This window comes from Thermobia domestica, chromosome 15 (genome assembly GCF_964235325.1).
Source record: "Thermobia domestica chromosome 15, izTheDome1.hap1.1, whole genome shotgun sequence".
In the NCBI taxonomy this organism is placed as follows: domain Eukaryota; kingdom Metazoa; phylum Arthropoda; class Insecta; order Zygentoma; family Lepismatidae; genus Thermobia; species Thermobia domestica.
In genome coordinates this window covers 91,734,780-91,759,808 of record NC_137468.1, presented here as the reverse complement: position 1 = coordinate 91,759,808, position 25,029 = coordinate 91,734,780, and the positions used below count along the sequence as shown (strand labels likewise).

General features: G+C 34.0%; 1 protein-coding gene across 2 annotated transcripts in view; it reads right to left on the bottom strand.

Annotated features, from left to right (window-relative positions):
• Positions 1–384: 384 nt before the first annotated feature.
• LOC145671147 (potassium/sodium hyperpolarization-activated cyclic nucleotide-gated channel 2-like) overlaps positions 385–25,029 on the bottom strand; it is a 169,344-nt gene continuing 144,699 nt past the window's right edge. For both annotated transcript variants that reach the window (XM_081739968.1, XM_081739969.1), the window contains one exon: positions 385–1,752. In XM_081739968.1, the coding sequence (XP_081596094.1) occupies positions 760–1,752 (993 nt within the window). In that variant the 3' untranslated portion in view covers positions 385–759. The remainder of the gene's footprint in view (positions 1,753–25,029) is intronic.

Below are 25,029 nucleotides of genomic sequence, written 5' to 3'. Positions count from 1 at the left end.
TCTTGTAATTTGTATCAGTTAAACACCATGTGAATGCCTTGGCACCAGATACCACATGTAGATAAAGTAAAAATAGTTTCTGGCAGCACAAAGGGAGTGACACAATCATAAGGTGTGGGTGTATATTGGAGCTTACCGGGATAAACTGTTTTGACTTAATTAATGTAACTTATATGACTAACGAAGAAACAGAGGAGGGAAACAGGTTATCTTTCTATTGAAGGCTTGAGAATGAGGAGAGCCGTCGGTTGTGATAAGTTCGGATTGTGTTAGACGTTTGATCATTTCGATCTTAAACTTCATTATGAATACTTACGGGTAGATGTTTGTATCAAACAAGTTTAAAGAGAGTTGAAACTACAATGTGAATTAATCTTAGTTTGCTAGACATCTTAAGGAAAGAAAAATGTACCGCATAACCAGTTAGTTGACATTAATAGTTTGTATTAAATAAACAACACATGTTGGATTACATTTATATCTGACTGGAACAAATAGACATAAAATGAAACAAATAAACATATAATGTGTTTCAACTTACCATAAAATCTTTTTGTCTGAGTAATCAATAGCAACTGTTTTGTTTCATCCATCAAAATGTTCTTCAGAGGATAGAATAGGGTATTTAAACATTAAAATTAAAACAGAAAATACAATTACTAGAACATTGTTATTTTAATTAATGAAACAAAACATTTGTTACTGATTGTACAAGGAAATCATTTTGTAAGAGAAAGTATGTAAAACCTTTCTTAGCTTTCATCTGGATAGAAAATCGTGCAATACTCGTTTGGTGGCGCCTTCGAATGCAAGTGTATTTTCTAGTCGTTTTAGAGCTGTTTCTTCAATAACTTGATATAATTCAGGATAATTTCTAACGGCTGCAATGAAGTCCTGTCGATCTAAACGGTAAGTGTGACAAGGCTCAATTGCTATAACACTAGCAATGCGTTTCTCCTTCATCACAAGCGCAATTTCACCAAAATACGAACCATCATAAAGATGACATATTTCCTTCCCTGTAGACGTAAGAACAGCAACGGTTCCATGTGCTAAAAAATACATATTATTCCCGATTGTTCGAGCTCTTAAAATCACATCATTTGGCAGAAAGAGTTCAAACTTTAAACTGGACACGATTTGAAGCAATACGTCATGAGGAATATTCTGAAAAAATGGCACGTTTTCAACGAGTCTTTTGCAGTTCAAGAGCTTGACTTCGTTTTGAAGAACAGTTGATATCGTAGAAAATATACGATTTTCATCGAAATATGCTTTGAAGTAACGATGGTCATAATATCTCAGGAGTCGCTTCCGAACGTCAGAAGGAAGACGCTTGTATTTTGTGTATTCTGATAGTTCATCTTTGACTGCATAGAATTTAGTTCGTGCAGCGTTTCTTCTTATATACCTGCCTGTAAATTCAGCCACAAATGCTGAAAATAGCACAACACCAAATATGTTTTCTATTATACACACAAGTTTGTCTTCGATTGTTTGCCATGTTTGTTCATCGCGTGATGCAAGAAGTAAAGCAGACCCTGCTTTGAATAATGAAAAAATATACAAGATCCATGGATTCGTTTCATTTTGTAAGCCGTGAGAAATTATCCACGACTTTGAATTGGGATCTTGCAAATCTGCAAACCAATAAGGAACCAAAAATGTCAATGTAGCACTCCAGTGAAACGCCAAAATACTTGCAATAATTAATCTCAAAACATGTATCAAGTCAGGATTTAAGTCGAAGGCCTGAAAATAAGTTCAACAATGAAATATTATTCTTTGCTAGGTGACAATTTTTTTTCACATAATAGAAATAATAATAATTCACTCTTTGAAATCATATTACCAATATATTGTTTATTTAGCCTATAGTCTAATAGCTACATGGTTTAGATTACGATTCGAACCTGAAACCATGCATACCATAAAGTATGTGCTAACCATTCAACTAACAAAATCATGAAGTCATGAGAAGATTCACTTAATAGTGTTAATTTATCTATACTACTACACTACACTACACTCTTCTTTCTTCTTAACAATTGACGGATTATATAATAATATTAGTGTCACTTGACCAGATCGACTACAGCACTAAGTTTATAATGAAGATTAAAGGCTGTATAAACGGATTTCCTTTTCTTTTACGTTATCGTTAACACTGGGATAGTGTAGCCTACTTCAACAATGCGTGATTTTTTAAAATTTGTCTTTGAGATTTGGAACCTAGAACCAGGTCACAAAAGTTGTGTAGGTGGCTTTACTTCTCAGAAACTAGAGTGGATCATTTGTTAGCAGCGTGGCAAGAGCGCTGGGGAAATCATGTATTTCCTGTGGATGATGAGTGCTTTGAAAAATATGCAGATACTCCGGATTAATTATATACTTTACTATTTACTAGAAAAAGTCATTACTTTTATGTAGGGTGTTATTATGCACAGTTGACAATGCTTTCGAAGTGATTTCTGATACCAACATAAGACAAAAGGTATAGATAAACCTGGGTGTTGAAGTACTTTCTTTCGACGCTGTGAGGAGCCGAAAATTTTTGAATATATATATATATATATATATATATATATATATTCCATTAATACACATTTGGATATAGTGCAGTGCCGGCGAAAGGATGACCCTCAAGGAAACTGGGGTCAGAATTTAAAAGAAGGAGGGATACACAAGTTTGATTGGTCTACTTTGTCTTAGTACAGAATAAACTTTCGGAGGAAAAATTGAAATAAAACAGAGTATTTAACGTCTTGCGATTACATCTTTTAAGCTAATAGAGACAGATGATAAATGGACGATTTCTGTCAAAGTTAAGAGCGTGTAAAAATGAGGGAAAAGGAACTTTGATCCAAAATATGTGCAAAACGAATCTGCATAGGACGGCGGTGTCAGAGTGCATGTAAAGGAATATAATATGTAGTATCTAAACATGTAATGAAAGTAGAGATGCAAGGGCTCGGAAAAAACCGTCTGTTTTGGAAAAAAAACTCGGTTTTTCTGCTTCGCTTTTTTGCTTAGGAAATTTTGGGCTTTTTTCAAAATTTTGCTTTAAATTGATAAAGCAGACTTTGTTTCGCTTCTCTACAGCACAAAAACTCATTTAATTAGTGGTTGATGAAGGTAATAATATAAAACCTAAAATAAACCTTAAATTTCGAAAAGATTTTTCTAAAATTCTTAACATATTTACATTATGAATTTCTAAGAATTAACCAATAGATGTAATATTTTTTTAACCTCTTATACACAAAAGTAAGTACTTTTATTTTTTTTTAAAAAAAAAGCTACACAAATAACTAGCAAAATTGTGTGTAGTATTTTTACTTCAAAATATCACACACCCTCTTTTTGAAACAAAATAAAATAAAACATCAGAGAAATACATTTATATGATAATCTTAAAGGCTGCACATCAAGAGCTTGGTTTCGGGTGGTTCTGCACATTCTTGAAACTTTTAAGTTTTAACTTTCATATACATTGTATGGATATTTCGAACAAATATTTCATTCATTGATCACATAGGTAATAATCTGTTACCACCTATCAGGTGCTTCGGATCTGAAAAATCGGTAAAATTCCGAATTCTATAATGCACTGACTGTTCCTTAAGCTTGTTTAGAATCGGGCAAGTACCGAATTTTTTGTTCATGGATCATATGCGTAATAGACCGTTAATCTGATCGTGTAGTTTCCTAGGCTTATAACCACCATCACGGTTTACCCAGTCCTGAAGGTTTCTGAATTTTTAACGACAGAAATTCAACTTTTTTTGCTAAAAAATAAAAAAAAAAAACTATTACATTTAAGAAAAGTGGAAAGAATAAATCACTGTTTCAATTCACAAGAAAGGCGACAAAACTTATTGTAATAATTAGCGAGGCATTTCTCTTAACATTATATTAACAAAATTGATTCCATACGCAGATGAAATTATTGGAGATTATCAGTGTGGATTTAGGGAAATCAATCAATTATCGACCAGATATTTACTATTCGGTAAATACTCGAAAAGAAATGGGAATATATTATCCAGTACATCAGCTGTTTATTGATTTTAAAAAGGTTTACGACTCGGATAGAAGGGAAGTATTGTACAATTCTTACAGAATTCGGAATACCGAAAAAGCTAGTTAGATTAATTAAAATGTGTTTAAATGAATTCCAAAGTAAAGTCCGAGCAGAAAAATTCTTGTCCGTGATCTTCCACGTCGAGAATGGCCTAAAACAAGGAGATGCGTAATCGCCATTATCATTCAGCATTGTTCCGGAGTACGCTATAAGGAAAATTAAAGATAGCAACCAGGCCCTAGAGCTGAATTGTATTCACCAGGTTATGGCATATGCTGATGAAAATTTAATAGGGGATGATAGAACAATAGAAAGAAATACATAGGCCTTACCAAACGCTTGCAGCGACATTGGTTTATAAGTAAATGAAGAGGAAACTAAATACATGGTAGTTCACCGGGATCGTAATACGGCAAATTGTGGATGCGTTAAAATATCAATACTTTCAACAAAGTGGATACCTTCAAATATCTAGGATCAATATTACCAGACCAAAATCATATCCACAAAGAAATTAAATGTCAACTAAAATCAGGAAATTCATGTTATATTCAGTTCAAAATATTTTGTTGTTGCGAATTCTGTCGAGAAATTTAAAGCTTAAAATATATAAAACGATAATCGTGCCTGTTGTTCTGTATGGTTGTGAAACATGGCCGCTTGCGATGAGGAAAGAACGCAGACTGAAAGTATTTGAAAATAAAATCCTGAGACGAATATTCGGACACAAGAGGAACGGGAATGGGGGGGGGGGGGATTTCATAACGGAGAACTGCATAATTTATACGGTTTACTAAACATTGTTACAGTCATCAAGTGTAGGGGGCTCAGGTGGGCAGGTCATGCAACTAGAATGGAAGAAGGTAGAAACGCTTTCAAAGTTTTAACTGGAAATCCAATCGGAAAACGTCCACTAGGAAAACCTAGGGGCAGTGGGAGGAATATATTAAGATGGATCTAGCAGAAATAGAAATACAAAGTAAAAACTGCATCCAGTTGGCTAAGGATAGAAGTCAGTGAAGAGCTTTTGTGAACACGGCATTGAATCTTTGGATTCCATAAGCCATAGAGAGAGAGAGAGAACATATTTAAGTTAAGCACAACTGCACAACAACCATGAGTGAGTGGTTAGTTTTTGCACTTCTATCGAGAAGTGCGGGATTCAACCCCGAATTCGAGCATTTTGACAAAAGTTTTTCTTAATTTCATCTGTAAATGTAGAGATAGTGCGTGTGCTGTGAATCCTGGCCGACTTCCTTTGTCGTTTTTAAATCGTTATTATTACTAATTACCAGCAGTGACGGATTTGCGAAGGTGGTTAGGGTGGGAATGTCTTACAGATTGAAGCCTGTACCCCGAAATTTCGGAATTTCTAAAACAATTGAAATATGTGTTATGCCTTTACTCATAAACTTCAAGCTCTCCTCAAATAAAAATTAGGTATTTTTAGAAAAACTAAACAATAACATGGAAAAACCCTCCCAAAATACTTTTCTAAATCCGCCACTGATTATCAGTATAAAATGGTCTTCAAGGTTGTATCCGGAAGATTATTGCTGAACACAAACAAAACGAAATATTAGTTATGCCTATACTCATAAACTCCAAGCTCCTTTTCTTCCTTCCCTTTCCCCGGATTGTGTGCTCGCCGAGGGACATCATCCCTCAAAACTTGAAGAGCTAAATAGCCTTAACTGCCGAAAGCCCAGAAATCTAAATTCCCTTCCCGCTTCAATTTTCAGATCTACGTAGTAGACTTGAACAGAAACTGTTATACCTTCCATAAGTCTTGTATAAGTATAAAACATTTTCCTTTTGTTTGTGTATGGGTGGGTGGGGGTATAATTAAGTGATTTTTAAGTTTTATTCAAGTGCGCAACAAATTTAATAATACATGGGGAATACTTTATTAGTTGTAGAAGATGTAACAGTCCGTGTTCAGTTCTATATTTGGAAATTGACGAGATGAAATTTCACGTCTTGTCAATTGAAATATCATCAAGAACAATGAAAATTACAATATATCTAAGTCAAGCAGAATATTCCTTATTATACGGTAGAATTTTCGTTGAAAAAAAAAAAAAAAAAAAAAAAAAGCGATCATTCACATTACATAATATAAGTTGAGATTATAAATTGTGAGCCTGAGAAAGTGATTGAGACTAAAGAAAGATGTTTAGGGTGTTCGGATAATAATAATCATGGAAGCAAGAACTAATACGAAATACAGTGACGTACACAAGGGGAGTTCGGAGTTTTAATAACCACCTCGTATTTGAACTTGGCACCACTCAGCCGATGATATGTGTCCTCTCAAGTCACGTTGTCGGGAGTCCTATACAGAAAGTTGTCGTGTGGTAGAGGAGAGAAGGAAAGGTCACGTTGTGATGTCGTAAGAGGAAAAGGCAGGACTACGTGAAGAAAATAGCGAATGCAAGAGGATATCGCTATGTAATGTCATAGATGGATGTGGGTGTGTCCGAATATTTATAGAGTAGACACCATTCCGCTAGCTGGTGCTGAGAAGATACAAAGATGACGTTCTGTAGACTTTATTAACATAACACTACGGCGTCGGTTTCATTTACGAAATTGGGTGATTTGGAACTTGGTGTAACGTACAGGATCATAGGCTGTAAGATATCAGCTGTATATGCAAAGAAGGTGTGTGACTTTGCAAGGAGGATAGAGATTCATTTTACGAGGTAACAAAAAAGTTTTTGCCATGTTTAACGTTCCTTTGATCATGTGTTTACAGAGAGGAAACGAAGTGATACATGTGCCTGCCTGTCAAGCCATCGAGAGTTAGTCTGACCATTGACCTTCAGTAATACAGGCACTTTGTGTACATACAGCAGTCGCAACTTGTCCAATATGGCAGCGTTGTATGACTTTAAAGTGGGCCTGTCAGCTGCCGCATCAAGTCGCTGTATAAGCCAGGCATTTGGGAAAAATGCCATAAACGAACATACCATCAGGCATTGACTCCAGAAATTCTGTTCGAGAGATGTGTCTTTCTGATGAACTCGCAATGGACGACCACGTATGTTGGATGACGAGGCCCAGAAACCAGCCATCCACAAGAACAGTGGCCTAATGTATGATGAATTTGCAGAAGGTTTCCATGTTTCCCCTAAACAGGTTGCACCTGCATGCAATAGGGAAGTCATACAAGTTAAGCAAGTGGGTATCCCACACATTGTCGGCAGCCAACAAGGAACAAGTGATACTCAATTTGTCCTTGTTCACTCAGCATCTGAACACACCCATCTTTGGTTGCTATTAGTTTTCGAATTATAAAGGGTTGATTATAAAAATTACTCACTGACCAACCTTCGTATATACATCAGTAGATAATTTTATTAAGTGGATTCAGGGAGAGAGAAAAAAAAGAAGAAAAGATAGTTTCGTGTGGTTACATGTACAGACGGTGCGAATGAATTGACAAATTTTCATGAATTGTCATTTGAAAGATTATGCTTCAAGCTTCTAAATAAAGATTTTTGTATAGAAAAAATATTTAGAAAATCTTAAACCATTCATACTTCAATCTAATTTAATAATAGTAAACTCGGAGTAGTATTTTTTTCATAAAATATGTTTATGTAATTTTTATACATAAAATACTTTCAAAATGGAAGTGTCCGAGAAATCAAACATCTCCAATACTTATGAAGGAAAGGGGAAGATTGGATTTTTCTTTCTTTCTTTCTTTCTTTCTTTCTTTTTTTTTTTTTTTTTTTTTTTTTTTTTTTGCCATATTCTAGATTTCAGAAACAGGCATAGAACCTAGAAATTTTGTATATAAATATTTCCCATGTATTTAGATTAAGTAAGTAAAGAAGATTCGCAAGTTAATTAAATTGGAGCCTTAAACAGTTTCTTCGATTTTTATAAGATTTTCGGAAGTCTTGGGTACAAGAACTTGAAATTTTGTAAAAAATATTCTTGAACCTATTAATGTAGAGTATTAGGAAATGACACTCCTACAAGAAGAAGAGAACCTTAAACCTTTTCTTTAACTTCAGCTAGATTGTTGGAACTCTTGGGAAGTGATCCCGTCATCGTAAAATTCTGTGTACAGCAACACAGCGCAAGATATGCAATGAGTTATCTCAAACTAAACTGGACATTTTGATTTGCATTGACGGAAGTCTTCATGGAGTGTAGCCGTTGGGTTTAGAACATGAAATTTTGTACAAATTTGATCATTGAATTCTAGGCTGAGAATAGGATGGAGTGTTACGAATCTAAGTGAACCTAAGGGGAGAATGGACTCTGTTCTTCAGATCTCCAAAAGAGTTGCGCGTAGGTAATTGAAATTTACCAAAATTGCTTTCCTCAGACTAAACTACAGACAACAATTCTCTGAAATTCGAGATCCCAGATGACATAAAAGGCAATAAACCAACTCTTAACTAGAAAGTTGAAGTTTTCTAAGACGGAGCTCTGAATAATTCTACACCAAAGCGTACATAAGTTTAAGGAAAGTTTTTCATTATTATTATTATTATTATTATTATTGTTGTTGTTGTTATGAATTTGTTTTGAAATGTTTAGCATATAGACATGAAATTTGAATACCACATATTTTGGCATACACAATATGAATATCTTATACAAGAAGGCAATTTGGCAAGTTTCGACACTGGGAAAGGACTAAAGTTTTGGAAAATTCAATTTGAGTTGTATATATTATGAGCAACAATTTCCATAAAACGGAGAAAATATTCCGATTTCGGATGTAAGAAAGCGATTTTGCAAGAAAATTTTAGCAACTTAGGCTCCTTTGCAAATATATACTTCGGAATGACGGAAATTGACTAAAAATTTACCTAACAATTTATATGGATTTGAGTGAGTCCACTCTTTCTGGATGAAGGAAACGATTTGCTTCGGTCTTTACACAGTGGAAAGTTATTTAGGAGCACTCGTGAGCATAATTTCAGCGAAATCTAAGTTGCTTGAGAGGTATTTAAAACCAGAAAATCGAATCTAGTTTTCAAATATTTTCTGTAAATTTTATTCTTCACATGCGAAGAACGGGCATTCTACTAGTTGTTAATAAATTAAAATCTTCAAACTAAATATTTTTATGGAATTTCTAATAGTTTGTTGCATAAAATAATTGGTATATAACTGAATCATTGGGTTACCTATTCAATTGAACACTTAGGAAGAATCTTCTCTCATTACCCTAAACTGACAGTTGCAGTATATATACACAAGAACAACGAAAACAACGAGTCTAATGACTATCGCCCTATATCATCAACGGCAACAATGTCAAAGGTTCTGGACAATTTATTAAAAATAAAGTATTCATATGGTAAAGAAAGTTCCACACCTCGCATTAATACAAATATCTATATATTTCTTGTAATAAAAAGAAACAAATTCTTGCATCCATTCAACTACGCATATTAAAACCAATAAACGTCTTTTGTCTCTATAGTGTCCGTCACAACTGAGTGTCATGTTCTTGGATTCGTGTGCAAAATGTTGAAACAATGTCATTTAATGCGAAGAAATGCCTTGAATAACTGTGTCTCAGCTTTTGGATCGTGTTTTGTCTCAGCTGTCATCATAGTTGCATCGGGTGCATTCAAGTGCTGAAGAAGACTTCCTCATATAACCCATTCAGTCTAAGAAAAACGTCAATCATGGAGTGTTACCAACCCACTTCACAAATATTCTCATTATCCCTAAAATTTTCAAGGTGGCAATTTTTGGATAAAAAGTTAGATGGAAACTGCCTAAACAAAGTGTCAAGGTATTTGGAAAACGAAAAATATTAACATAATCCAAATAAAATTTTAAGACTTTTTTAAAGAATAACTTTTTCTCGAAAACTAAAAAGTAACCCTGTAAAGATCCCCGAAGTTTTGGATTTGTAATAACTTGGCTACAGTGCTGGAAATTGGTATAAAGGCAGAGGGACATTTGATAATAGAAGGAGGCAAAAATGCCGAGGATGGATAAAGATGATATATTTACAAAGTAACATTGTAGACTGTACAAAATCAAAAGCATATCGTTTGCTAATATGTCACTGGCACGCATAGTTTACACAAAAAGCGAAATGAGACGATTGTCGGGTGGAAATTGGTATAAAGGCACCCACGGTTACGTGTTGTTTGGCACCCCCTACACGTTCAGCATTACTCCTGATGCCACTTTGAGAATCAGCTGACATAGTGCGATAAGAGAAGTGCGGGTGCAAACGTCTTTGAGCTGTTGTGTGGGCCATGCCTCGTGGAAAATTGTTGTCGAGTGAGGAACAAGCACGTGTCTGTGCGTACAAGAACATGGGCCTGTCAAATCGGCAAATTGCAAAACAGCTAAATCGTTCAAGTTGTGTAATTTATAATTACGTTCGATTGGGCTCACAATACGGAAAGAACGGGAAGTATGGTAGAACAAGAAAACTTTCGGAGGCTGCGAAACGATTAATTGTGCGCAAGGCAAGGGCCGGAAATATGTAATCTTCCCAAATTGTTGCTGCTTGCAACTTACCTGTCACATCCAGAAGAGTGCGTCAAATTTTGAATCAAGATCCACATCTTATATTCAAGAAACGGAAGTGTACCCCCCCCCCCCTTAGTGTGACGCACAAGCAGGCGCGGCTCCAGTTTGCGGAAATACATATGTCGTGGACATCCGAATGGAATCACGTTGTGTTTAGTGATGAGAAGAAGTTCAATTTAGATGGTCCGGATGGTTTTCAATACTATTGGCATGACCTTAGAGAAAAAGAGTAAGTGCAAATGAGCAGAAATTTTGGTGGAGGAAGTGTTATGATTTGGGCAGCGTTTTGTGTTAAAGGTACATCCAACATTGCATGGCTCAACACCAAAATGAATTCATCTACCTACATAGAGATGTTAGAAATAGAATTGGTGCGGATGTATGAGGAGTTAGACGATCAGAACCTGATTTTCCAGCAGGACAACGCTGCTATCCACAGGGCAGCAGCAACCCGACTGTGGTTTGAAGGTAAGGGCATCAAGGTTATGGAGTGGCCAGCGAGAAGTCCGGATCTTAACCCGATAGAAAACCTCTGGGGAATCCTTGCGCACAATGTTTATCGCAATGGTCGGCAATTTGGGACGGTTGCTGAGTTGAAAAACGTGATACAAGAAGAGTGGTCAGCTATTCCACTGCAACAACTAACATCTCTCATAAACGCAATGCCGAAGCGTATATTCCAACTCATACAGAAGAAAGGAGGGTCAATCAAGTACTGAACATCTATTTTCCTTTCTGTACCGTACACTGTATTTTTATTTTTTGCCAAAGACAATGGGTGCCTTTATACTAATTTCCACCCGAAAATGGTCTAATTTATATTTTTGTATAAACTACGCGTGGCAGTGATGTATTAGCAAACGATATGCCTTTGATTTTGTGCAGTCTACAATGTTACTTTGTAAATATATCATCTTTATCCATCCTCGGCATTCTTGCCTTCTTCTATTTTCAAATATCCCTCTGCCTTTATACCGATTTCCAGCACTGTATTTATTCATGGATTTTGAAAATCCAAACGAGGGTCAATAGATAATTAAAATAAAAAATCTAAGTGTGCGGAAGGATTCAGTACTCTTAGGATAAAATTTCAAAAACTTAATTATCTTCGTTATATAAAATTAAATTTAGAAAATAAAAATACTAGCATTATCTCCATAAAATAGCAAGACTTTAAGGAGCAACATTTTTCCAAAACTAAAAAATTATCGTATAAAAGTTCCCGAAAATTTGAACATATCTCGGCTATTTTTAGACCGAATTTAAAAATTCAAACTAGAGTCAATAGATAATTGAAGTCAAAATTTCTTCAGTGTAAAAATGGATGCATAAGTGTAACATTACAGAAAATCGATTATTTCAGTTTTTATGGTCTTTATAAACACAAAAATCGTTTAAATTGTACATAATTGCATAATTATACGGGAATATAGTGGTAGTGGAATTTTCTATTAACTTCGTTGTCAATTCGAAATAATAATTTCTTAAACTTATTCCATTGGTCATAATTTAATGGAAATAAACATTCATTATTTTCAAATATTGTGTATTACCTTGAACACCTTTTACAATTACGTTGAAATTACATGTGAGAATAAATTTGTTTTGAGGTTCCATATTTACAGCTCTCTTTTACCATGGAGAATTTTTAAGTTTCATTCCGTTAAAGGCTCATTTAAAAATATCTGATGCATACGATATTTAGTAGAGAGGTCCTTTAAACCATCATAGTGCATAACCAATTTCTTTGTTCTCATCTCTTTAAACACTTGTTCTTTATGTTCATTATATCTATGAGGTAATAGGGTTTTATAATTTCTGGCTAAATGTTTTTTCACTAGTATATTTTGTTTAAATCAATTCCCATAAGATTATCTTGTATATCGTAACTTTCTCTAGATCATACAAATTAACAGTTCTTTGGACTTCAATATCGTTTTTCCTGTTTAATTGTGCTGGCTTTTATTATTCATTCTATAGAAAATCTTTACAATATAATCATTTTCATCAAGATAGAATTCTAATATTGAATAAACATCTTTCAATCCAGTATATTAATACACAAATATTTGACTACATCATTCATAATTTTATCTGCCAAATGCTTTGCAAATCGAGGTGGAAGAGACTCTTTAAATTCACATTCAACTAAATATTCTTTTTTTCAAACCTTGAAAAGGTGGAGAGGATCAAAACAATTTTATATTGTTTATCTCCATTTCGTTCAAATAAATAACTGACTTCTGCTCAATATTTCCAATCTTGTTTAAAGAGTCAATGTGCTTTGCCATCATTTATCTTATAAACATTTCTGAACTCAAAAGCATGAATTTTCTGATGTTTTATGGGTAATTATTCATAAAAGATGATGTATAATTACTTAAAATTACTTATTACAATTTTATTACATTACAATATAATTACTTAAAATTCTTCAATTACTTTTCATTCTCCAGATCATTTAAAATTCTCTCACCAACTATGACTTCATAACAAATTGTATCATTAATTAAAGCTTCTGCAAAATCTAAAATAATCTTTATATTTATTTATCTCATTTACAGGTACATTCTTCTACTGCAATTAATCACATACATTGGTCTATTTTTAATAAATCCTTCCGGATCATAGTACATTTCCATATTTCCACATGTTATTCTCTTAAATGCCATGTAATCATACATTTTAAAATTATATTTCTGTGCATTATTTGTAATTTCTCAGTTTCTATTTTCTTTTAGAAACACCTCATTCTGACCATTCTTTAAATATATATCCTTCACTTTACAATCAAATTTATTATTGTCTTTTGTTTAATCTTTATTCCTACCAGTTTGAATTCATACAATTTCGAACTCAGGCATATTAAATCTAGAATTAAATTATTTTGTAACGTCAAACTCGAAGAATGTCCCTGTAACTGTTTTCTGAGTACATTGATACATGTACAAGGAATTTCTAACTTACTCTCATAATTAGATTCATATCCGTTATATTCATCTGTTGTATCATTTTTGAAGAAGTATAAAAAATAACAAGAAATTGTGAGATAAAGTTAAAAAGTTGCAAAACGAAGAAAGGAAATATAATATTCTCAAGTATGTTTTAAGTCAACTATGTCTTTCACGCCTATTTCTTGTATCTATTTGTTCAGTTTAGGTCAGTAGCAAATTTATGAGATTCTATGCATCCAAGGTTTTTGGAGGATGACGGTATAGTTTATAACTAGACGGATGTGATATTAAACTAGTGATGTACTCTAACATTGACCAAAACTATGTATCAGGAGCAGAATTATCCATCTCTAGATTTTTCGACAATTTACATGCTAAGTTCTGATATGAGAGGTTTTAACAAATTAGTAGTATTAAATAAAGAACTAATACAAGCCACAAAGGATATTCTAACGAGTTGTCAAATCGTTTTAGCTATGGTGTAAAAGACTTATCAACCTCTTTCGTACCAGTGACATCCATGAGGATGCGATTATTCTCAGGTGACAACACCTTACTGACAGAAAAGCAAAAAAAAAAAAAAAAAAAGTTTTGTCTCCGTAGATGGCAGACCTACGGGAGCATTCAATTACTACACACGTGTGTTTGTTTTGACAATAAACCATTAGCAAATTCGAGATCGGAAAAAAGAGAGAAGAAAAAACTTTGTCTTTGATCTCCGGTCAGTGTTGCCAAGCTCAGGCAACTTAAAATCCCTTCAGATCATCTAAATTTCCCCTTTTCACTCCAAATGTTCCACAATGCAAATATTTTTTATCAGTAATATGAATGCTCTCCTCGCGCGTGCACAATAATATGCCTTATATAACGGTCTAGACATCTTTAACAGTAAATTAAAACCTAGTATACAGCATACACTTAAGAAAATGACACCTTGAACGCAAGGGGTTAATGGAAAACCAAAGATTGATATTGTGATTAGAACTAAAAGAAAAAAGATTTTGAAAATATTGAAAAAATTAAAAGCAAGACTTCGAACATAAAATTAAGCAATTACAAATTAAAATTTAATTCTCACTTATATAGTTTACACATCTATTACTATTTATTATAGATTTTATAGGTTTTATCTATAAACGTATTAATTAAATATTACTGATTAAACACATTTTCTTGAATTACTCCGAATGTCATATTTAACATATCTCCTAAATTAGAATAATGTCTTATTATTCTCTTTCAATCTAAATAGTGCCTAAATACATGTATCTACTCAATAGAAAGATCTTGAAATCGTGAAATATTAAAGAGGGTTCTGTAGGATATTAAATTCAGGAGGAATTTTTCAGTGTAGGAAACTACTAATTTATATTTAGAAATGTGAAAATATTACGCACTCTAACCTATGTGATTTTATGCAACATCAAGTGTTTTTCGGACTATCATCATTTTCGCTCTCACCTTCAGTCACTGATATTTCTGCCTATTGTGAACCCAACCCTGTGCTAACTTGCGGGTCCCATGCTGTATTCCTGCTCTGAATCGGTTAAATATCATCCTTGCTTTTAATGGCCACCTATCGTAAGTTGCTTTTCCTGCAGTCTCTTTTTAAATGGTATTCGTCCGATGCTTATTTATACCTTAAGGGTCTTCACGACTGCGAAATTAAACTACTACTAATTTTAGTTTTTTTCTGTAATATCCTCAAAACAAATAAAAATATCCGAAAAGCAGAAACGTAGTGAATTAAACAATACGATTTTGCGTGTGATACCGTTATCACAACTCTTATCTGCTTTCGATTTGCAATTAGATAGATTTAACAGTTTTTGCGGGTTCTGTAAATAGCGGCATACCAATTATAGTAAAGGTATCACATGCAAAATTGTATTGTGTAGTTTACTACGTTTCTGCTTTTCGAATATCTTTATTAGTTTTGAAGATATTACAGAAAACTCTAAAATTAGCAGTAGTTTAATTTCGCTGTAGTGAAGACAAAGAAAGTCCTCGTAAAGTGAAACTGCACTCATGAATGCAACTCCTGCCCTGAGAAACAATTTTTAAGATATTACGATTTAATTTCCTGAAGAAATAACTACATATAATATGATAGCACATAATCATTCCAGGCACATCATATGCAGGCATATTGACAATCTGTACGTAATGCTCTGAGCATGCGCCAAAGTAATAACATGCCAGAAAGTGTTAAGAAATCATTTAAATCAAGAAAAGTGAAAGCAATTTTTTAAATTAAAAAAAAATCACGGAATATTCTCAACCTACGCCAATTTTGGGAAGTCACCTGAGGTACTTAAAAGGGGCATCACCCAATTGTCCGGTTACGATTTCAATGAATTTTTTCTAGCTGATGAAGGACATATACGTATTATTTGTGATGACAGAAATTTTGTCATGGTGCAGGTTTTCTATTTTTTAAATAATTTTTAAGAGTTGTGATGTGGTTATTAGAAATTGCCGCAGAAGGCCCTTACTAACCTTTGTAAACGGAGCGTTAATGAAAGAACAACCATGTAGATACATATAAGGCCTAAAGGGAAGTTGTATGGTAGATATGACCTTGATGGCAGCCATCTTGAAATCCGCCATTTTGAATTAAGGTCAAGTTTTTTTTAAATGGGGATAGGGTAATATGATACATAATTTCGGGCTAGTATTTAATCAGGAAGACAATGGTGAAACTAGTTTTGAGATCCACCCATTTGGGGAAAAGTTACAGGAATTTAATTGTTCACTTATTACGTGCGAAAGTCCCTTACCTCCGCTTCTAACCGGCGTATTAATGATAAGTGGATAAAAGCTTCGGTAACAAATATTATGCCTAGAGGGAAGTGATACTGTAAGGGTATCCTTGACGACAGCCATCTTGAAATCCGCCATCTCGAATTAAAGTGAAGTTTGAAAAATGAAAACCATAGCATGTGACACTTCATTTTAATAGCAAATTTTCCTAAAAAGCCAATGGTATGCTTATTTTTGTTCTATAGTTAACCAGTATGAATAGGACTGCTTCTAATGTGCACCAAACGTCCATTATTCAATCTTTCAAATTGACAATGTTCCTAATTTTCACCACAAGTTTTAAAATTCCAACTGACACTTTGCAATTGTTGCTATGGATCATGTTTTCTAAATTTATTACATTTTTTAAAGAGTTGTGATTTGTCAGTTCATGAATAGTGTTGGGATGAGCATCCAGCAATCTTTCTGAATTTTGAAGACTTGCCATGTAATTATTTATTTCCTATACCTGCCCTTCAAAAACTCGTTTACTGACATGAATCATCGCATGGGCGTCGCCAGAAACTTTCGCAGGGGGATCAAGAACAAACGTTAATAATACACATACACACACACACACACACACACACACACATATATATATATATATATATATATATATATATATATATATATATATATATATATATATATATATATATATATAAAACAAAATCACAATATTATAATTAGGAAGTCATGCAAGTACATATACTATGTTGACTTTAGAAGAACTTTCCGAAGACAGAATCGTATGTTCCCTCCTTAATACTTCATAATAATTCCTGTTTTCAACATCTCAAACGTTAAAAGAATCAAGGAGAGAGAGAGAGAAAGAATGTATGTTCGTAACTATGTTGCTACCGTACGTGCCTTTGGTGTGGGAGATTCGAGTTAGATTCCCGATAGAATTTGAGCTCATGAAGTTTGCATTCCATATGAAGCTTTAGGTCCACATCTTACCCTCGGGGCTGTAAGGGACACTAAACTCAGAATAAACCAACCCAAAAAGAGAAAACTTTATAACAGTACTGTGTTTCTTGATGTTTATTTATCAGTCCTTTGCGAAGTCTTGCAACAACGAGACTGCTCTCGGAATCTCGATAAATACAAGAAAATATTTTTTGTGCATGAAAATCAGAACCTAATCATTTCACATAAATAGAAATTTTAAAAAATAACACATGCAAAAATGTATTTATTAAAATATTACGGTTTTACTTACCAAACAGGAAAAGGGCAGATTTTATAAGATAAAGTCGTCGTCATCTTCGTGTTTGTAAATAACTAAGCCACCAGGTAGAAATAATTCCTTGTCTTGTTTCATAAAGTTTACACAAAATGCACAAAATCTTTTTTTCTTCCGTAACCACTTTACAAAACGCAGAACAATCAAATAATATTTATATAAAAAAAGCGAACACACAATATAAAGGAAAGTGCACATAGAAAATCTCTATATATAGATAAGCATTATTACGTGTCATATAGGTCTACTTCTTGAACAAGAATTGCATACGCATTGGTTCTTTCCCAAAAGCATCCAACACGTCTGATTAGAATTGTGTTTTATTTTTATTTATAAGTTCCCGATGGAGACTCATCATACACAATCCTGTCAATCTTTCTTCAGTGATACTTGACCTTAACCACGTTTTCACACGTCTTAGGGTGCTAAAACTTCTCTCAACACTACATGTTGTAACGGGGAGGGTAACCATTACTTGTATTCCTTGCTTTATTGCCGGATAAAATGTGGCGTGATCCATCAAATCAAAAAGAGAGAGTTTCTCTAAACTGTCTGCATCTAGATTTCTGTGTTTCCATAAATCGTACTAGCATTCAGCTTGAGGAAGGAAATTGTCAAATTCATAAATTTCATTTATTTCATCCATCATCTTCATGAACTGTAGTTTAGAGGTGTTTTTTATTTCAAGGGGATGCAGTGTGAAGAGTGAAAAGCCTGGACTATGTTCTTCCAAAAATCTATTATTTACCGACTGTAACAAAGAATCTATGTACGGTATAAATATGGTTCACCGATAATATTCTTCCTCATTTGTGTATGGAGGATTAGCACGATGAACTTGTCGAGATGCAAGTCTGGGAACTGACAGCTAAATATTCAGTTCATCAGCAACATGAACACACTTTTCGAAGATCGAATGAATTGTAACTTCAGCTGTATCTCTCTGTTCTTTGAACATACAAATCAACTCCGAAATGTGTGATTTTTCCGCCATTAAGTTCAACTGAACTCTGCAAAATTTGTGCTACTGGCTCAAAGTACGAGGAATATGGACTGATAACTGACAAAGAAACAATAAAGGCTACTGTTGTTCCAGCACAAAAAAGACGATAAGCATTGCTTCTAGTTTCAGAAACTGTAGAATTTATTGGCAGCTCTTCTAACGCACACACTATTTCTATGAAATGTTCAGAAAATTTTCTGATGCTGCTGTATTTGGAAGTCCAGCGGGTTTCAGAAAGAAGTGGGATATTTGGAATATTTTTTTCTTCTTTATGGGCTCTCGCGAAAGAAAATTGTGATTTCTTTCATAGTATCCACTGTGTTTCGTATGTAAGAAACGGAACATAGCTTATTAACGACAAGATTAAGCTTGTGTGATGCACAATGGTAAAAAATAACGCTTTTGGGAATTGTCGTCTGATAATGCTTTGTACACCGTTACTACATCCAGCCATGGTGGAACAACCATCGAAACCCTGTCTTACAAGTTCACACTGAGATAATCCACGTTCTTCCAATGCTTTTAGAATTATTCTAGCAATATATGCGGCGTTAAACTCAACTAATGGAATGAAACCTACGAAATCTTCCTCATCTCCAAGCACACTATAATAGTGGGAAGAAACAATTTTAGGCTTTATATACTGTTCATATAAAGTGTTGCCTGCAACTGATATCAATTCATTTTGAGTCTGCACAGATTAGTATTTTGCAATTTTAGCAGCAGTTTCAAAGTGTTGCTTTAATGTTATATCTCCTGAATCTACTTTAAATTGGAGAAGATCGTAGAAATTGCTAGATTTAGCATTCTTTCGTCGTAAAGACAAATCATGTGTCGCACAAAAGACAATTGTCTCAATAATTGATATTTTTTTCGGTTTTCCTCAACTTGCTTTCGAGCCGCTTCATCAATTTGCAAATCAACAGGCAAACTTTTCGTAGACATAACATTCGAAAATAACTGAGCACGTTCTGTGGACGCCCGATGCCATTCAGATTGTTCGTGTTGTCGAGCAGATGCAAAACAATCATTGTATTTTCTAAACGGTGTTAGTATAAAAGACCCTTGGAATCCTCTTTTTACCGGAGATCGAAAAAGAACACACTGCTTGCACAATCCCCCTCGCAACTTTCTAGAATATGCTAGCCACGGAAATTCAACAAACCACTTATACAAAAAGGGACGTTTTCCTGGCATAACATCTTGTTTAAAATCATATGTTTCGGTCGGGTGCCACGGCAACATCAATATTTAATATCGACCAGTGTCCGACAAACTTGACTGCAAATTTAAGTATACATAATTGCCAATGTCTTTTGGGTCACGGGACTTCTCCTCACCTAATAAAGTTGCATAAGGGGACATTTGGGGAGAAGGTACGCTAACGATATTGCCCTCCTGTAACTCTTTTTCTTCGCTCAGATTTTCAACACACGTTTGGTGTTTTCCAATTTTGAGGACACTTGCTGTTTTAGAAAAACGTCGGATTTCATTTGCTTATGCTTATGCATGATTAATTTTTAAAAAGCAATTCTTTCTAATTCACTCATCTACACATGAGATATTAAATAAATTATAAACTAAGGGGAAAACACCCACTAAACTTTGAAAGAGACCAGAGGTCGAAAATCACACACATTTATCACTTTCCAACACTCCCGAACAACTTTAAAGTCTTAAAAACCGCCTATATGACACACTAGAAACACGGATTTACAATAACTACGCACAACCAACTATGCAAAACTAAACATTTCTCTTGAAAAGGGTCAATCTCCATCCTCCCCGCTAAAAATAACATTGTACTTTTAAAACGCGGGGTCTCATAGGAAAAAAGAGCATAATTTCTTTCTGCTCAGAACTCTACTAAGAACAAGGAAGACAATGTTTGACAGCATTAGAATCATTGTCCCTGCTGCTCCATTTGCAGTTTTATCTTCTCGACCCCTTCTCCTCTCAGTAATCCATTAAGATTCTTGGTTTAAAAGGAGGCGGGATCATTTAGGATCACCTTGCTACAACCAGAGGAAAAACAGGTGCAGAGGAATCGGTGACATTATTACCATCACAAAACGAATTCTTGGGTTATTTTTAACATCAATATGTGTTAAATGCTCAGACTTTTCCGATTGTTGCAAAGGTCAGACAAATGAGTCAGAGAAACACTTTTATTCTGCTTTACAAAGGAAACCACTGCAGAAGTATTAAAAGATGTGACTCTTTATTTTCTATGGGAACGATTGAGGATAACTTGCTTGATTCTTTCAACGTTTGAGATTTTGAAATTAGGAATTATCATGAAGTGCTACGGAGGGAACATACGATCCTGTCTCCGGAAACTCCTTTTAAGTTCAATATATGTACTTGACTACCTCAAGATCAAGGTAATATTAACTAGATTTCCAGGGAGGACCGACCCCTTCGATCCCCCTGCCGACGCCCATGAATCATCGCACAACGAAAGAACTCCACCTTTGCATTCAGGTAATACCGAAGACATAGCTTGTATAGTAGATGAGACGAAAAATCAAATGAAAATTCACTTCAAAAAGGAAAACGAAATATGAGTGTTGTGTAAATTAAGGGTATTTTGTTTTGTTTTATATTTATTTTCTTTATTGTATATTTATTTATTTTCTATGGCAATTTTTTAGCTAGTCACAGAAAAAGTCATTCGTTTTCTAGCGATTGTTATCGATGATTCATGTTTGTAAGATTTATATTCAGTATCGATCGGGAACTCAATTAAGTTACACCTCTATAAACAAGTTACCTGTTTTCATATTGCGTTCATGGTACAATGTTTTGAGAACAGTCACATTATACCTCTTTAATATTTTCTATCATTGCTGCTGTTCCTTTAAAGTTGTATTTATTAAAAATATTTTATTGTTTGCTCTTTGCGCAACATATAGGCTACATTTCCTGATAATTTTGTGTTCGCATAACACCAATTTGTTATAATTTCATTTTTATTTCTTTATGTCACATAGGTCCATAGGTTCTTCATGTATTCTCGTTTAAAATAAATAATTACATTGCAAGTCTCCAAAACTCAGAAATATTGCTGGATGCTTATCCCAACACTATTCACGAACTGACAAATCGCAACTCTTAAAAAATGTAATAGATTTAGAAAACATGAGCTATGGCAACAATTGCAAAGTGCCAGTTGGAATCTTAAAACATGCGGTGAAAATTAGGAGTGTTGCCAATTTGAAAGATCGAATAATGGACGTTTGGTGCACATTAGAAGCAGTCCTATTCATACTGGTTAACTATAGAACAAAAATAAGCATACCATTAGCTTTTTAGGAAAATTTGCTATTAAAATGAGGTGTTACATGCTATGGTTTTCATTTTTCAAACTTCACTTTAATTCGAGATGGCGGATTTCAAGATGGCTGTCGTCAAGGATATCCTTACCGTATCATTTCCGTCTAGGCATAATATGTGTTACCGAAGCTTTTATCCACTTATCATTACTACGCGGGTTAGAAGCGGAGGTAAGGGACTTTCGCACGTATTAAGTGAACAATTAAATTCCTGTAACTTTTCCCCAAATGGGTGGATCTCAAAACTAGTTTCACCATTGTCTTCCTGATTAAATTCTAGCCCGAAATTATGTATCATATTGCCCTATTCCCATTTAAAAAACTTGACCTTAATTCAAAATGGCGGATTTCAAGATGGCTGCCGTCAAGATCATACCTACCATACGACTTCTCCTTAGGCCTTATATGTATCTACATGGTTGTTCTTTCATTAACGCTCCGTTTACAAAGGTTAGTAAGGGACATCTGCAGTAATCTCTAATAACCACATCACAACTCTTTAAAATTATAAAAAATAGAAAACCTACACCATGGCAAAAATTTCTGTGATTACAAATAATACATATACGTCCTCTATCAGCTAGAAAAATTTTATTGAAATCATAGCCGGACAATTGGGTGATGTCCCTTGTTAGCTCTAATATTCTTTAATTTTATAGTTATACAAGACAGATTACTGCTAGTATGCATCAAAAGAATGTCAACTGCTTTCCGTGTTCATACATTATACTCGATTTTAGTGCCACCGCATAGCGATTTTCGTTTGTTTTCTTTGATACAATGTTGGATAGAAATAGAACAAGTTCTAATTTAGAACAGTTGTATCAAATGTTGTAACCAACCCAAAAGTTGCATACAACTTGGTATCATACATGTTCAAATTCCACTTTGATTAAATATTTGATACAATATATGATGGAATATTTGTACGTCTATAACAGGCTTAAAAGAAAAATCTTTACAATATTGTAAAGAGCATGAAGCTGTTAGAATAGAACTTCTGAAACCATATGACAATCAAATAAGAATTTCAAAACTATAACAGATTATCAAGAGGCTCATTTGCAGTATATGTCGATTTTGAATGTTATGTAAAATGGAAGTAGAGCATAAATGTTTCAAAACTACAAAATATCTAAAACATCTTCCAGTGACTTTCGTTATTAAATATTTAAATGGATATCATAAAAAGCTTTCCAAATTGGTTTGGATGCTGCGACAGTATTTTTTAGAATGTTACAAAAAGATGTAATAGATATAAAGATTACATACATCGAATAATGAAGAAATTAGAATGAATCCACTTACCCAACAAGAAGCAGAAATTTATAAATGTTCAAATACTTGCAGGCCCGTATCCAGGGGGTCTAGGGGGCCTTCCCTCCTAAAGTTTCGTTGCCCCCCTAAAATTTTAACGATAGGCTTGCAAATGAACTATAATATGATGATAAACTATAATATGGTTGAATCGCCCCCCTACATTTCTGATCTGGCTACCGGCCTGAATACTTGTCATATATGTGAAAGAAATTTAAATGATTTACCGCCAGCAGTTGAGAAACAAATGAACACACTAAAGAAGAAAATTCAATTCTCCAAAGATAAAGATGATATGAAAGATAAATTTAGAAATAAAAATAAGTTAATAAAGCGTTTGCGTTAAATAAATGTAAATAAAGCGAAAATAAGAAATCATGATCATTTAACTGTAAAGTTAAGGGGTACAGCTCACGCTATTTAAATGTAAATTTTAAAAATCCTAATTTTGTTCCGGTATTCGTTCACAACTTGAGTGGTTATGATAGTCATCTGTTTGTTAAAGAGCTTGCTTATGATACGAATGAGATAAAACTAATTCCAAATAATGAAGAAAAATACATATAACACTCAAAATATGTAAAAATTGCTAAAAAGAAAGAGATTCCTAGATTTACTTCTTAAGATTTATAGATTCATTCAGGTTTATACTGAAGAGTTTAGCAGAATTAGCAAGTAACCTTACGAAAGAACAATATAGAGAAATATAAACAGACTTTTCGAATGATCTATTAGCTTTAGTAATTAAGAACGGTACATACCAATATGATACTATCGACTCAATTAAAATATTAAAAGGAAAAGAATTACCTCCAAAAGAAAAGTTCTGTAATAAACTTAACAAATTCATATAAATTATTTTTAAAAAAATAATCACGCAAAAATGTTTGGAAATTATTCAATATTAGAAACCTTGCAGAATATACTGAACTTCACAACAAAACAGATGTATTAATTCTAGCAGATGTATTTGACAACTTTAGAGATGTATGTGTAAAGGCATATGGATTAGATCCTGCCTAGTATTATACTGATCCTGGCCTATTATGGGATTCAATGTTAAAAATAATTAAAACTAAGCTAGAAATGTTAATAGATTATGATAATATATTAATGATAGAAAATATGAGAAGGAATCTCACAGTGTCATGGGCGGAGTTATGGGGGGCATTGCCCCCCAACTTTTTGACAAAATATAAAAATGCTATCTATAAGATGGCCACTTACCAAGGCCTCAGAGACCGACCAAAAGGTTTGCCCTTCCCCCCAGCAGACAACTTCTAGCTCCGCCTATGCACAGTGTACGTATGCTGGGCTGATCAATAAACACTGATGATCAGTGTTTATTAGGTGAATACAACAGCAAGGCACAGAAAACGAATCACGTCTGTGTAGTGGAAGAAGTGGCGAATACATCGAGCAAGTTTGAAGGCCATGATGTCAGGAATGTGACCTTGGCTCAGCAGCGAGGCTATATGAAACCTGGACCTACTGATTAACGTGGAATCCGAACCACATGAGCTCCCGCTGGGAATCGAACCCGGGTCTCCCACGCCAAAGGCTAGAGTTTATTCGTGTGTATGCCTACTTTTTTGTTTGTTAAAAAGTAAAGGTAGAATATAAGCAGAAAACAAATTAATAAATCAAATGTAGTTATCAATTCATTTTAATATAGCTAATTAACTCTTTATCACATAACTTCCGCCATAGGAAACTGGGCAATACACAAAATAGGGAAAATTTGATATGTATAGGGA